This window comes from Tetrao urogallus, assembly GCF_951394365.1.
Source record: "Tetrao urogallus genome assembly, chromosome: 5".
NCBI lineage: Eukaryota > Metazoa > Chordata > Aves > Galliformes > Phasianidae > Tetrao > Tetrao urogallus.
Genome location: NC_136818.1, coordinates 58,556,856 through 58,570,589, shown reverse-complemented (window position 1 = coordinate 58,570,589; position 13,734 = coordinate 58,556,856). Strand labels below are relative to the sequence as shown.

Here is a 13,734-nt window from a genome sequence, read left to right as displayed (position 1 = left end):
GTGATATGAAGAGAATGAAAGAAGTTGGTTTAAAAAGTGTAACTAATCCCCTGAATCTTCTATCAGAGCTAGAGATGTAGCTAATAATAATAATAATAATAAGCTGTAGTGCAGAATCTATAAACAAAAGCACTGACAGAGTGAGAAAATGATACACACTACTTCTGGTGATAGAAATGGAATGTTACGACCCAAGGAATACAGCAAACTTCACTTTGTTAAAGTGGCAGTGAAATTAATAATTTTAAAGCCAGGTGGTTAATGAAAACTAATCTTAGCATGCTGAGCAAGGTTTTTACACCAACTGTTCACACTAAGGAGTTCTTCTATATTCTGTTGAATGGTGATGGTACAGTCAGTGTCATGGTCCGCTGGTTAAAGTGCTCTGCACAGGGCCATGGTTCCTCTGTTCACACTCTGTTTGCAGCTTCAGGCTCCAAGTAAGAGCTTGCAATAACCTCTTGCTACAGATCTGGAAAGGCCACATAAGACAGAGAAGTTACAGGGCAAACCATTGGCTCCAGCCAATCCATGCAACAGGTGCATTTGGATGGCTGAGGGGTTGGAGAAATGAGCTGCTCTGCTTAGGTGCCAAGAGCAGGGAGTCCTCTTATATGCCAACAGTTTGGGCCAGGATCAGTGCCAGAACAAACTTCTTAGAACTTCTGGTGCAAGAGAATGGATTTGATCCATTATACAATTCTCTCTGTATATAGCATTGCCAGTAACAGTGCTTGAGGATATGGTAACAGCTGCCCTGTGCTATGGCATGTCAGCAAAAATGAGTGCTGTTGGGAAGGATGTACATTTCTTTTCCACGTGATGACGAACAGTTGGGTAAGTGGGAGAAAGTTTGTCTGATAGCTCTACGGAAGTAAATGTGTTTGTTCCTTGCTTACTTTATTTCTGTCTTGTTGAAGGACTTCCAGACATGCCAGTTAACTTGGTGAAAACCCTTGTGTCAACTTGGAGTATTGTCTCTGGACCTAAATTCTTACAAAGTGCCTGATTTTCTACTGGCATGAATTAATAGAGCTCTACAGCATACATTAAAGCCATGGTGATTTTTATCAGCAAAATACCTGGCATAATTATCTTAGCATAGCAAGTGAGGTCAAGTGGTGTAATGTAATCCAACACCACCTAAAGAATGCATGTGACAGCTTTGTTTTGCAAGAAGGGAGTAGAAGGGCTTGTTGGAAGGAGAGCCCAAATACTCTTTAATTCACGGAACTAGAATCTGACCCTAATTATCTAGTGAAAATGGAGGTAGTGCAGGCACCAGAAAATGGTCAAGTCTGCAATGGGAACAAAAGCATCAACTACTGTTGAGGTCTATGTAAAGTTCAGCTGAGAGGAGGAGAGAGAGAGAGGCAGAGTGGCTCCAGTTGCACATAAATACTTGATGGAAAGTGCACTGAGGAAGCAGGGCATTGGGTTATTTCTCATAAGCTGTAAAATTGCTTATAAGTGAAATGAATTGTTCTTCCTGGAGAAATTAATTATGAAAGTAACTTTACAGAGCGCTGTAATAAGGATGTAAGCAAAACAACAGTGGTATTGAGTTCAAAAGCTATGCATAATGAAAGGGCTATTAACATGTCTATGATCAGTACCAAGAGACCTTGACTGTTGTACAGTAATGTAAGTTTCTAAATAACTGATTTCATTTTGCCTGGCATGATGTTAGTTGTTTACCAAAGAACAAGGCCTAAAACAGCATTATCAAATCCTGGAGTAACTTAGTATGGAATAACTCTTACTTAGTGACGCTTCATTATCTTTCAGTGTGTTCTTTCCATATGATTTCTCTCATGGTAAACATCTGTGCTTGCTGAAATCTGATTCTGTCCTTGTTCAGCAGTCAATGTATGGGCACAGAGGTACTTGGCTAAGATTATGTGACTAAGATTTATTTTTTTCACCCAAGCTGATAGATCACACCTCATTCCCAGGATAGAAAGGTAACTTGTTTACTATTGTCATTTATCATCATTGCACAGCCTGTCAAGTAAAATACTGCAATTGTTTAGAGGTCTCAGAATTGGGACTTCTGCACTCCACTCCTGATTCAGCCCAGGACACCATCAGCCTCCTCTGTGACAAGGGTACATTGCGTGCTCATATTTAACTTGGCATTCACTGTGATCCTCAGCTCCTTCTCTAGAGACCCACTTTCCAGCTAGACGGTGCCCAGAAGGTGCTAGTGTGCGGGGTTGCTCCTCCATGGTGCAGAATGTTGCACTTTCCCTTGCTGAACTTCAGAACGTTCTTCAGGATCTCAGTAAACCCTGGTGGGTCCCTTCCAACTTCGGATATTCTATGTTTCTATGATACCCAAAAAGAGTATTTGTGGTGCTGTAGAGCACCACAAAAAGTTTATTGCCACAATATTCTCATGTAAACCTTAATCTCTGCTCTAATAGCCCATTTTATCCAAAGAGCTACAGAATACACCAGGGAAGTACTTTAGAGAAGTGCATAAGAGACACTGCAATAACTGCTGGAGGTTATTACAGCCTCCCCAATGTGATACTGGTGAAACCGGGTCCCATACCTCAGGAGAAAGTTCTGGAGACTGAGTCACTTTCTTGCTTTCCAAGAGTGTGATACTTGTCCCTGACAGGCTGGGAGCAAATGAGATCTCTCGTTCTGCGGGTAGGAGCATAGTGAATCACTTCTGAGCTATTTGCTCTTTCTAAATATGTGTCTTTGCACTCGTTGGCAGGTGTTCACATCTCAGTGGGAGAACATCACCACCTGTCTGTCCTTGTAGATAAAGGGAGCACCTATTTCATCCAAATTACGTGGAGTGAGCATACACAAAGCAGGGTGTACTGCTATGAAGGGCAGGTTGCTATAATTTGCCTAGTTATCTTTTATAGCTGCAAATTTAATTTGCAGCATTGTTAATTACGACACAATTAAAGTATTTTAAAATGCCATGCTAAATGCTTAATCTTCTCATTTATCCTCCAATCAGTTTGTGCCTTTTCTTTGTGCATAGACATGACTGCCATCCTAGGAGGGAGGAACTAGGAAAGATCATGTCACTATCTCTAATCAAATGGTTAATTTTTTCAAATGAATCCATATTATCTGGGTTTTTTATTTGCAATCATACTTGTACTTTGGTTTGAATGTCTGCTGATTAGTTAGTTGTCATTTTAGGGGAACATGAAATTCTTATATTTACCTAGATATATTATGCCAGCCATTATTCAGCACTGATTGGTTTGATGAAAAAATATACATTATTTCAGCAGATAATCTGCTTAGTCTTATTCATCGTGTCAATTATGTAGTCAAATAGCTATTCTCATTTCATTTTTAATGGAGTTTATTAATAATTGCTTATCTATGCAGTGATTGTCTAGTTTATTTTTCCTTGTCCTTATTCTCTCCCTGTTCCCCTGAAATGTCTGCTATAAAGCGATAAACATATGGCTGCAGTCATGCCCTGAGTGTAACTTCAGCCTGTAGCCACAATGGTATCCACAAGGCAGCTCTCCTCAACAGTGCCATGACAAGAATTGATTTAGGCTACGCAAGGTTGGATGGATGTCACTGCTCTAGAAGAAACAGAGAGAATGCAGGGACAGTCACAGCAGGTCCATGCTCCCTTCTTTCTCATAGAATGAGACCTAATGTCCTCAAGTTGTACTAAAGGAGGTTCAGATTGGATTCTAGGAAACATTTCTTCTCAGAAAGAAAGGTAATAAATCGGCACAGGCTGCCTGGCAAGCTGGGGGAGTCAGTGACCCTGGAGGCATTCAAGAACTGTGGAGATGTGTCACTGAGAGATGCGGTTAGCGGGGATGGGTTGGGGTTGGACTGGATGATCTTAGTGGTCTTTTCCTACCTTTGTAATTTTATGATTTATTGTAGAAGATGCTAAGGTTTCATTTGCATATGGGAGGTGAGATTATCTTTGTGTTCATTAAAAGTTGCAAGTAACTTGTGATCCAAGTGAGGAATAGGAATATGCACGTTCTAGCATGGATAATAGCTACAGTAAATCTGACTGTAATGCCTATTTGGTAAGTTACCACACTCGATTTCTGCAGGTACAGTTATGTACAGTGCTCTCTTAAATAGCTTAGTTATGAGAAAAAATTATATTTTGCAAGGATGAACAGATAGGATTCAGAATCTGCTGTCTACATCCTTCTGGGTCAAAATTATTCATTCACAAGATAAGTGTTTCTGATGCCCTTCACTGTAAACCCTATGGGGTTAGAAGGCATTTAAAGTGAAAAATCACTAGCATTTCCTTCAGTTTGTCATTCAGTGAGATTTTCAACTTGCCAAGTCTGCCTGACTGAATACTCATCAAAGTTCCATCCAAGGGGAGAGCAGGCTTAAAACATACATTTAACAATGGGGGAAAAAAAGAAGTAAAATGTTAAGCAAGCTAATTATTAGTAAGAGTTTGCTCAGGTACAACAGTATGACTATACGCATGCTGGGAGCTGCTTGTTTTTATGATCTCCAAGCATTAGTGAAAACAATGGAAGGTGCCCAACATCTCGCTAAGATCTATCCCCAAAAAAGAAAGTGAAACCTTTTAAGTATTTTTCTTTACTTTCCATTTTCTTTAGTGTTACCCTACTTGATATGGCTGTTGGCTACGGTGAAATTGAGGATGCCATCCAGATTCTTATATATTCCAGTTCTGAGTACTTTGTTACTTGTGTTTCTCTTTCTTAACCCAACTGCAGTACTCTCTTGTTTAGTTCTTTGGAGCTGTGGAGCTATGCACGTGTCCCCTTCGGAGTGGGTGAGCCCACATGGCCCATACGTGGCCTGGGGAGCTGCAGACAAAGAACAAAGCAGTTATGCTTCATGGGGTACAGCAGTTGGGCTTTGAACAAATGTCAGTGTTATTTTCAATGAAACTTATTGAATATCATCATCTGCGAATAACAGGGAGTGGAAGCCAGAGATATGGAGACTGAATCATCCCTTAAAACACAGTCTTTGCAAATCCTTCCAGATACCTGGTTTGGGTTTTCACGTTTGGAGATTCAGCAGGGAGGAGGTACTGTCATCTCTCCTATCCCTCTTGTAACTTAGAGGCAATCACCAGTTCCTGTGTCTATGTAAATCTGCATGGAGATAGGAAATTGTGAAATGCTGGAAGGACTGCATCTTTTCATGATAGTAACAATTTTACGTTAGTCTTTAACTATCATATATGTTATTATCCTTTCCCTCAGTTTCATCTGCAACAAATAATCTCCCCAAATCCACCCCTATTTTTTCTTGCCAAGGCTCCTCAGCTGGCCTGTGCTTCAATTTAAAGCGTGCCATTAGAAGCTGACATGCTGTTCTCTCTGATGTCCCACCAGAGCTAAGCACAGCATGAAGAAACCATGTGTCTTATGTATGTTTTTATATTCCAGAATGTCTTTTGTTTGCAGCCATATATTGCCTTCATTTAGTGTAACTTCCAGAAATGATGCACTTACTGTTGCATATATAGAATAGTTCATGCGTAGAATAGTATAGAATTGTGTATAATGATACCCAGCTTAAATCACAGCTCCACTTGAACAAGACCTGAATTTTAATCTCACTTTCTAAAGTGCTTCTAGCCTTTCCTTACCAGTTATCAGCTGTGGTTCTCAAAACCGTGTACAATCTGTGATAAAACTATTTCAGGTTTTGGGAGTAGAGGTACAAAAGGATAAAACCTAAAGATAATGGTGAATCCATCTGAATTTTCCTCTCCACAAGGATGTGGATAGCTATGATGTCATTCACTTACATGAGTTTTCCAGCAGAAAGTGACCTAATCCTGGATTTTCCCCCCATCTCAGTGCTAGTACTGTCTGGGAACTGGACAAGTTTTTGAACACATTCAGTCATAGCTTCCCAATTTAACAAAGGAGAAGTGATATTATTGAAGTGCTATGACAAGCTGGCTATTTATGCTCAAAGTACAGTCTCTCTTTCTTTTATACAGGAAGCAATAACTAATCTCTGTGTCAACACTGTGAAATCCCATGTTGGATGCTTGTATTGCCTGTGCAAGCTTTTTATGTTCTTAATGGTTTACTGCATCTGCTGTCAAATCACATTATAGATATTACTTATTACACAGAATAGTATGGGCATTATGGACTATCTCTTATTTAAAATAACTTGGAAACAATGAACCGAATTCATGATTCGTGGAAGCACTACTGGAGATGTGAGGTACTTAAAGAGCACAGGGGCATCCATTAGAAAATTCAGCATGAGTTAATTTTTCTGTTGTCTGTTAACTTGGAGGAAAAAAAAAAAAAGTAAGCTTGTCTGGCAATTAATGATTCATTAACACCTTTGAATGTCAGTGTGGCTTTCATCCTACTTGTTATTGCAACCAAAAGGATCTGCAACAAAGACGTCATGCTTTAAACGCTTACTTTTCAAGGTACTGTAACTTGACCTAGTTCAAAGTGAATAAGAACAATACTGAAGCTGCAATACTGAAATTATGGAAGGGAAATGTTTTGACCCATAGTACTTTAATTTGAATAAATAAATAAAATAATGGAAGAATTGACTTAGTGTCTTTCTGCAAATCAAAGAGATTTTATGCTCTGTTCTGGAAGCATGCAACAGACAGAACATTGTTGCAAGATGAAGATGTCCGGTGTCTTGGCACAGTGCAACTCTATACAGTGGTTCTTTTGCAAATCCTACTATTGCGCTGTATGAAAGATTGGTTTGGGAGTAGAGAGGGTGATGTAAGCAAAGGGATGGGGAGTTTGGAATGAAACCTGTGGCTGAAGGGAAGCCAACAGGCAGCCCGAGGAAGGATGCTACAATCCAAAACACTGGCAAAACTGCTGCCTTAAAGTGGGGGCTATTTGAAACCAAGGTCAGCCCAGAACTCTGAAGACTTAAATAAGATCTCTGTGTTATTCAAAATGGATGCATTTATTGATGTATAATCCTATTTGTAGCCTTCATGTTTGGCTTCTGGTTGCAGACACGGATTCTGGTTGAGTCTTTTCCACTAAGCCAAAAAGCCCTCAAGTACCAAGGATTTTCTCACGTGAAATTAACATAATCCAATAATTTGTTTTCTCAATTAAAAAGATCAAAAGTTTGAAGACTTTCTCCTCAAGCCTTGGATCACTTTTTTTCCTATTTTGCTTTTCCTACAAATGACTGTGCCATCTTTTGAAGAGCTGGATTATAGTATCGTTATTTAGATCCTGTTGATGTCATGGGAGAATTTTTCTCCTGTAGTTAGTGAACATCCCATTCTGCTGCAGCATCTCGCTGGCAGCGTGTCTGTAATTATTTGCACACTGCTTCCCACAGCCACTACAGAGCCTTTGTTTTCCAGCGTAATTTCCCCTTCTTTTGTATGGCTGCCTGCAGGAGAGTGGATTTATAACTTTGCTTTTGGAGCAGTTAAATGCATTTTATGCTGACTAGTTCCAAAGAAGACGACTAGCTTCTGAACTTTCCCATGTGGCCTGGGTAGCTGTACCTGAGCATATCGCACCAGTACAGCTCACGTGGGCTCCTGGCTCCTTTCCAGGGCACTATTACATGTGTTATTAACCAGCTCTAGGACAGATAACACTACAGAATAACAACACAAAGTCTCATCGTTTTTTTTAAAGGTTTACTGGGTTAAGAAGAATACAGGTTGCAGTCAGACAAAAAGGAGGCAGGAGGTCTGAGCAGCAATTCGCAGTGAAGTTTCTTCCCTTTCTTTCACAGATCTTTCTAACTAAGGTTGCCGTGTCTGGGGCAATGTTCCATGTACTGGATGCCACGGTGTGCTACGGGCGCTTGCCAAGGAAGGAGATGGAAAAGCTGTGCCTTTGCCAGTGCTTAAAGAATGAATCTGGAGACTGCTGCGGTTCAGTGGACCGCTACTGTGAGCAGCTCCAGTGTGACTGACAGGAGGCTTTTGGAAATGAGCTCAACTTCAGATTTATCCTAGTATTGTCCATTATGAATTGTGAGTCTCATAGCATTTGGTTAGTTAACAACAAAGACAGCAATTTTACTTCAAACTTCTGACTTTAAAGTTTCTGAAGTTCAGCAAAAAAAATAGGGTAGAATCAAACTCTGCAGTGACTGCATGCGTTCATTGCCAGGCTCCAGAAGAGCTGGGTAGGGTCACTGCTTTAGCGCAGAGATAGAATCATAGAGAGATCTCTTTGGTATGTTGTGATAGGACAACAGGAAATGGTTGCTAACTAAAAGAGGGGACATTTAGAGTGGATGTAAGGAAGAAGATTTTTTACAATAGGGCCAGTGAACGCTGGCACAGGCTGCCCAGAGAGGTGGTGGATGTCCCATCCCTGGAGACACCCAAGGTCAGGCTGGACGGGACTCTCAGCACCGGATGGAGCTGTAGGTGTCCCTGTTCATTGCAGGCAGTTGGACCAGATGGCCTTTAAAGGTCCCTTGCAACTCAAACGATTCTGTGATTCTGTGTTCATTGCCAGGTCCTCTCCTTTTCCCCTCTGGGATTGCTGGGAAGAACAACCGTGTTCTTCACAGACAAACGGAGCAGGATCTCCACCAAAGCTCTCCGCTCTGATATCGTCCAACGTTTTGTCCGCACTGGACGCTGGAATCGCCCCGCAGCTGCTTCTCTGGAACCTTTGGGAACGCCGCTCTCTACGAACGGTGTCAAAGTGCTCATTAAAGCCCCTCGTGCGCATTTTGGACACCACCCAGAGCAGCACCCAGAGCAGCACCCCGAGCGCCTCCCGGCGACCTTCCCGCCTCCTTCGCGTCCCTCAGGATCTCGCTTTCGCCCCGCAGCCCCTTGGGTCGCGGCGCGGCCTCAGAGGGGCCGCCCGGCCGCCGCCCGTCAGGGAGGTGTAGCGCACAGCCCGGGGCGCGGAGCCGCCGCACCCCGCACATGCTCACTGGGGCGCCGCGGGAGTCTGGGCATGTGCAGAGCGGAGCGGGCCGGGCCGTTCGCCGCGCCCGCCGCGCCCCGGGGCCGCGAGAGCCGCCCAAACATTGCCAGGTGTAGCCGGGAGAGGTGAGGCGGAGCGGGGCGGGATGAACAGCTCGGACGAGGAGAAGCAGCTGGAGCTGCTGGTCAGCCTGAAGGACCGAGGTAGGGGCGGGCGGCGCCTCCGGCCGGCTACGGGCGGACCGGCTCTCCTTCCTTCCTTCCCTCGGCCGCCGCGGGTTCGGGCGGTGGGAGCGCGGCCGCGGGGAGGCGCGAGGCGGCGGCGTGAGAGGGCTGTGCGGGCCGGGCGCGGCCTGCGGCGCGGGGCCGGCGGCTAGCGGTGCGGCCTGGGCGGCCCCCGGCCCCGCTTAGCTTTCGGGTCCCTGCGGGGGGAAAAAAAGCAGGCTTGGAAACGGGAGGCGGCACGTTGCGGCTCTTTGGTCCCGGCCGCCTCGCCTCTCCACAGCTGCCGGTTTTGTGTGCTGTCAGGTGGGTGTCGAGTGAGTGATGGCGCGGGGCCGGCTGAGGGCGAGGAGCGCGGCACGTGTCTGGGTGCTGCTGCCTCGTGTGCTGGGAACCCTCAGCGACAGCTGGCTGTCGGTCTGGCCTCCCACGGTGTCAGTCCGTCCTTTCCCCTTTGGAAGAGGAACTCGGCGAGAGTGCCGAGGCATGGAGAAGTGAAAGCCTGGCTTCCTGCAAAGGCTGTTTCATGAGAAGATCCTCCTTGTTTCTAAACTCCCTGTCCCTGCTCTTTTGTGCGTGGCAGGAGGTGTTAACCAGCCCATGAAGCATCCTCTGTTCTACTCCTAATCAGCACATGAACTTCCCGGTGATACAGCCCACGGCTAGCCCTGATATGCCACAAGTTTCTTTGCCGCCTTTGTAGTGCCAGTGTAAATGAACGAAGGGCACATTGGGTTCCCTGTGTGAGTCACTGCTCAGTACTTTTGTAGGGAAGTTCAGTGCTTCAGTCTTACGGATGCTCAGGTCCTAAGATATTGGAACATATTGTGTTATTGGTAAGAAGGGACAAGGAAAAAAGTTGGGTGCTCAAAAGGTAGCCTGCATCTTCATTAGTCAGTCTGCTTCCAAACCGAACTGGTCTATAAAAGTTTCTTGGCTGGTTAAACAGATGACAGTCTTTGGGCTTAGTTTTCAATCATCTGAGTTGTGAATGTTTTCTGTGAGCATCTCTCCGGAGACCGGAATGCCTCTGTTCTCAACTTTACATGCAGCAAACATATTACAGGCTGTAACTGGATTGGGTCACTTCTGCTGTGCAGCAGGAGCTTTTCTGAAACTAATTTCAGGTGAATGTTTGTGGTCACCCACTTTGACACTTCCTTTTTGCTTTTGCCTGCACAGTCTGTGTAGTAAATTCATGATGTTTGGTGGTCCCAGCTGGATTCTGACTTACAAGTATTACAGTTGTTGTAAAATTCACGATGATATATGAGTTTTAATAGTGTGGGTCCAAAAAATAAGGCTAAAAGGCTGTTTGTTCCCAATTGATTGCTTCCTTCCAGTGCTGCTGGCTTCTGAAGAGTCTGTACCAAAATAATGGCTGTTAAAATGGCAATGCGGAGTTGCTAACGAGGCAAGTATGGGTTGTTCTTCAGAAATCCCAACATCTTGAAATTGCTTTGAGTTTTCTCATTGACTTCAGAAGAACTGGGGTTTCAGTATTGATGTCTGAAAGTCTTCTGCTCAGGTAGACTGAGTGTCCTTTAATGTCTAGAGAGACTTTATGGGACTTCAGGAGTTTGTTCAAGAGAAAGGCACTGTAACTTGAGTGCTGGCTGCCCTAGATCCTTGTAAGCTGTTGAAATAGAAACTAACAGGCAGATCCTGTCCTGTAATGTGCTGTTCTTAATAGATGTTCTCCAAATGTAGGAGTGCTAGTAATTTGTTGTAGGACTGACAAATATTTTTGTGATTGCATGACTGGCTGGGAAGCTGATTTTTATGGGAGTAGAATTATCCAGTGGAAAACTAATTGAAAATACTTGCTTTTTGATATTGCACTGTTTTAGATACAAACCAGTGTGTTATGCTAACCTGCTGCAGTTAAATGGTGTTAACTGATAGGACTGAAGTGTCCCGAGTACAGTGCCCAGAGATGGTTGGAAAGAGGAAGAAGAAAACCCGAGTAATTTTCCTCTTTGCTGCTTCTATGTATAGATAAGAATATTACACTGAGAGTATATGGTGACGGAACAACCTGCAGTCTCTGAAGGCTTGAGATTCTGGGTGTGTGAACTGTTCAGGAGTCCTGTGTTTATTGCATTCAAAGCGGTATATGGCTTCAGACTTATTGCGGCGTTGGGGTCTGTTGTCAGATTTCTGGATTACAGACATTGATTTGAAGGAGTTCGAGCACATTCTCTCGGTAGCCTGCATTCAGTTTCTTTTTCAGGGTGTGTTTTTCCAGTGTTGAGAAACAGCCTGTATATGATGCCAGGTAGCTGCACTGGCTGGCTAGGTGGAGAGGGCAGCAGTTGTGTACGTGGTTGATTGCAGAAACGTCTCAGTGCTGCTTTTACTTCCCTTACCAAGGTCAGCAGATTGCACCTGAGGCAGGTATTTGGTGGCTGCTGTGCGATTCTCAGTGGCAGCTGTGACACTGACTGGTGTCTGGACAAATTCACTTGGCTGTTTGGCACAGCTCTGCACAGCGACAAGGACACTGAAACTGTCTGTGAGCATGATAGCTTATCTTTCACCCATGCTGAATTTTCCAGGTCCTGTGGATTAGGCCTGGATACTTGACACTGCTTGCTCTTCAGCTTGCTCTGTTGCCAAGTTTAAGGTGAATATCTTGGAGAAACACGATCTCTGTACCAATGATACTTAAGCCTTACAAGTATTATTTGAGTTTTCATTCTACGAATAGCTTTCTGAGATGGCTTGATTAGATGAAGCAGGTATGCTATGAATATTAGCATTACCTAAATGCCCCTTTTTTACCTAAAAGTGGTGTTTTCACCAGGGCGCCAAACCAGCCTAAGAGCTGCATGGTAGCCAGCATGGAAGATTGCCATGCTTGTCTTTGGTTTTATTGGTGCTGCTGAAATTTTGCTCTGAAAGAAGCACCTTCAGCTGTGTGATATCTTTGTGTAGCTGAAAACAGCAGTCAGCAGTCACAACATCTGGAGTTATACATTATGTAAGCACATCCCCTGCCACTATCACAAACTCCTGGTGACTTGGCTAAATTACTGTAGTTAATGACCACCATTAACTGCAGATGTACTAAACATGATTTTCTTAATCTATTTTAAAGATCTTATCTATGTTTGTGTTGGCTATTTTATTTTTTATGAAGTGTGATGATTTTGAGTCTCTCATCCCAAACGTTCTTCTTATTTTAAGATCTACTCACTCTCTTTAAAAAAACATAGCACCACAAAGTTTGAACGCATCTTCTTTAGAGCCTCTTTAGGCTGGCATGAAAATCTGAGAGTAGTGCTATGTACGTGTTATAGACAAGCTCTTAATGTGATTTCACAGATTTGTTCTTCGTGACAGATAGGTAATTTTTATGGCCGGAGAGCCTTTTTCATTCAGTTGGGATCAGTTGGGATGCCCTGTTGGCTTTTGCATTTCCTTCCGTAGGCATCTGCTCTACACACTTTTTCCCATGTACATGTGTTTTTGAGTTTTTGTGTGCAGAAGCCATCGTTTCCCCAGCAGAACCCATTGTGTATAAATGCTTTCTTCATTTGTTAGAGTTTAACAGTGTTTCCTGCTTCAGCTCTTTGGTGTAATGCTGTCTGTTTTTTTTCAGAAAGTTGTGAAGGCAAATTGTTTGATATAAGCTTAATGGTTAAGCTTTATCAGGCTGTGGTATGTTTAATTTCCCCTTCTGTTTTCCAGGCAGCTAGGGGACTCCCAGGATGCAGTGCAGGATACAGCAAAGTGTTTGCTAGTTGAATCTTAGAGTTGGCACATGGCTGATACTACCAATGCCACGCCATGTCCTGCTGGAAGAGAGGTTGCCTGGGCATAGCAGAAGGGATCTTTGACCTAAGATTGGGAACAACAGAAAAATCCAGTCCTTCTGGCCTGTGTTTTTACACCTGAGAGCAGTTCACAGGTCTCCTGCACACTTGGCTTGTCAGGAGATTGTTGCGCAAACTGCCTCCCAGATAGCAACAGATTTGGCCTGGCTGTTTTCCAGGTGCACAAGGGTCCAGCCTGATGGAGCTTCTCTTGTGCTCATGCTATCAGGGATGGTTCTCCCTCTCATGGTGTCCAAAGCTGCCAAAGGCCAGGTGTGAATTTGCTTCTACCAACACATTTCATTAGGATAGCTTTTTGCACTGCAAGCTTTGGCTCTTGTCTGCACCAGTAAATACATGCCAGCCTGCAGCCCAGAAGGGTCGGTAGTGGAGTGACCTGTGCTTTCCTTGTGCACTACTTATTTCTTTGATTAAGTAAGTCTGGAATGCTGAAGTGGCGTTATGGGCTGATTTGACGTGGAAGGGCTCTCCATCTACTTGAAGGCCAGTCTGGTTTGCAGTATAAATGCTGAAGTATATGAGTGTAGAATTTTCTTATTTGTGATTTTTAATATGCAACTTTAGGAGGTTTTTTTTTTTTTAATAAAAGACTGGGAAATCTCATTGTGTATACATGCAGGTGTCTTTTCTGTTGTTCAGTGTAAATTATAATCATAACCTAATTGTAACTCTTTTGATCTTGTTTTACTAATAAGTGCTTTTTAACATAACATGTATATAAATATATAAATCAACTAATGGAGGAGACACATCTTCTGTTAGTAAATCCCCATTCAGACTAGTTGAAAA

At 43.5% G+C, this 13,734-nt stretch overlaps 1 protein-coding gene across 1 annotated transcript in view; it reads left to right on the top strand.

The window, feature by feature from the left end:
* Positions 1-9,030: 9,030 nt before the first annotated feature.
* Positions 9,031-13,734, top strand: part of SHTN1 (shootin 1) — a gene marked incomplete at both ends in the record, with an annotated part of 57,280 nt that continues 52,576 nt past the window's right edge. Inside the window, one exon of the mRNA XM_079535210.1 lies at positions 9,031-9,088. Coding sequence (XP_079391336.1) covers positions 9,031-9,088 — 58 coding nt within the window. The remainder of the gene's footprint in view (positions 9,089-13,734) is intronic.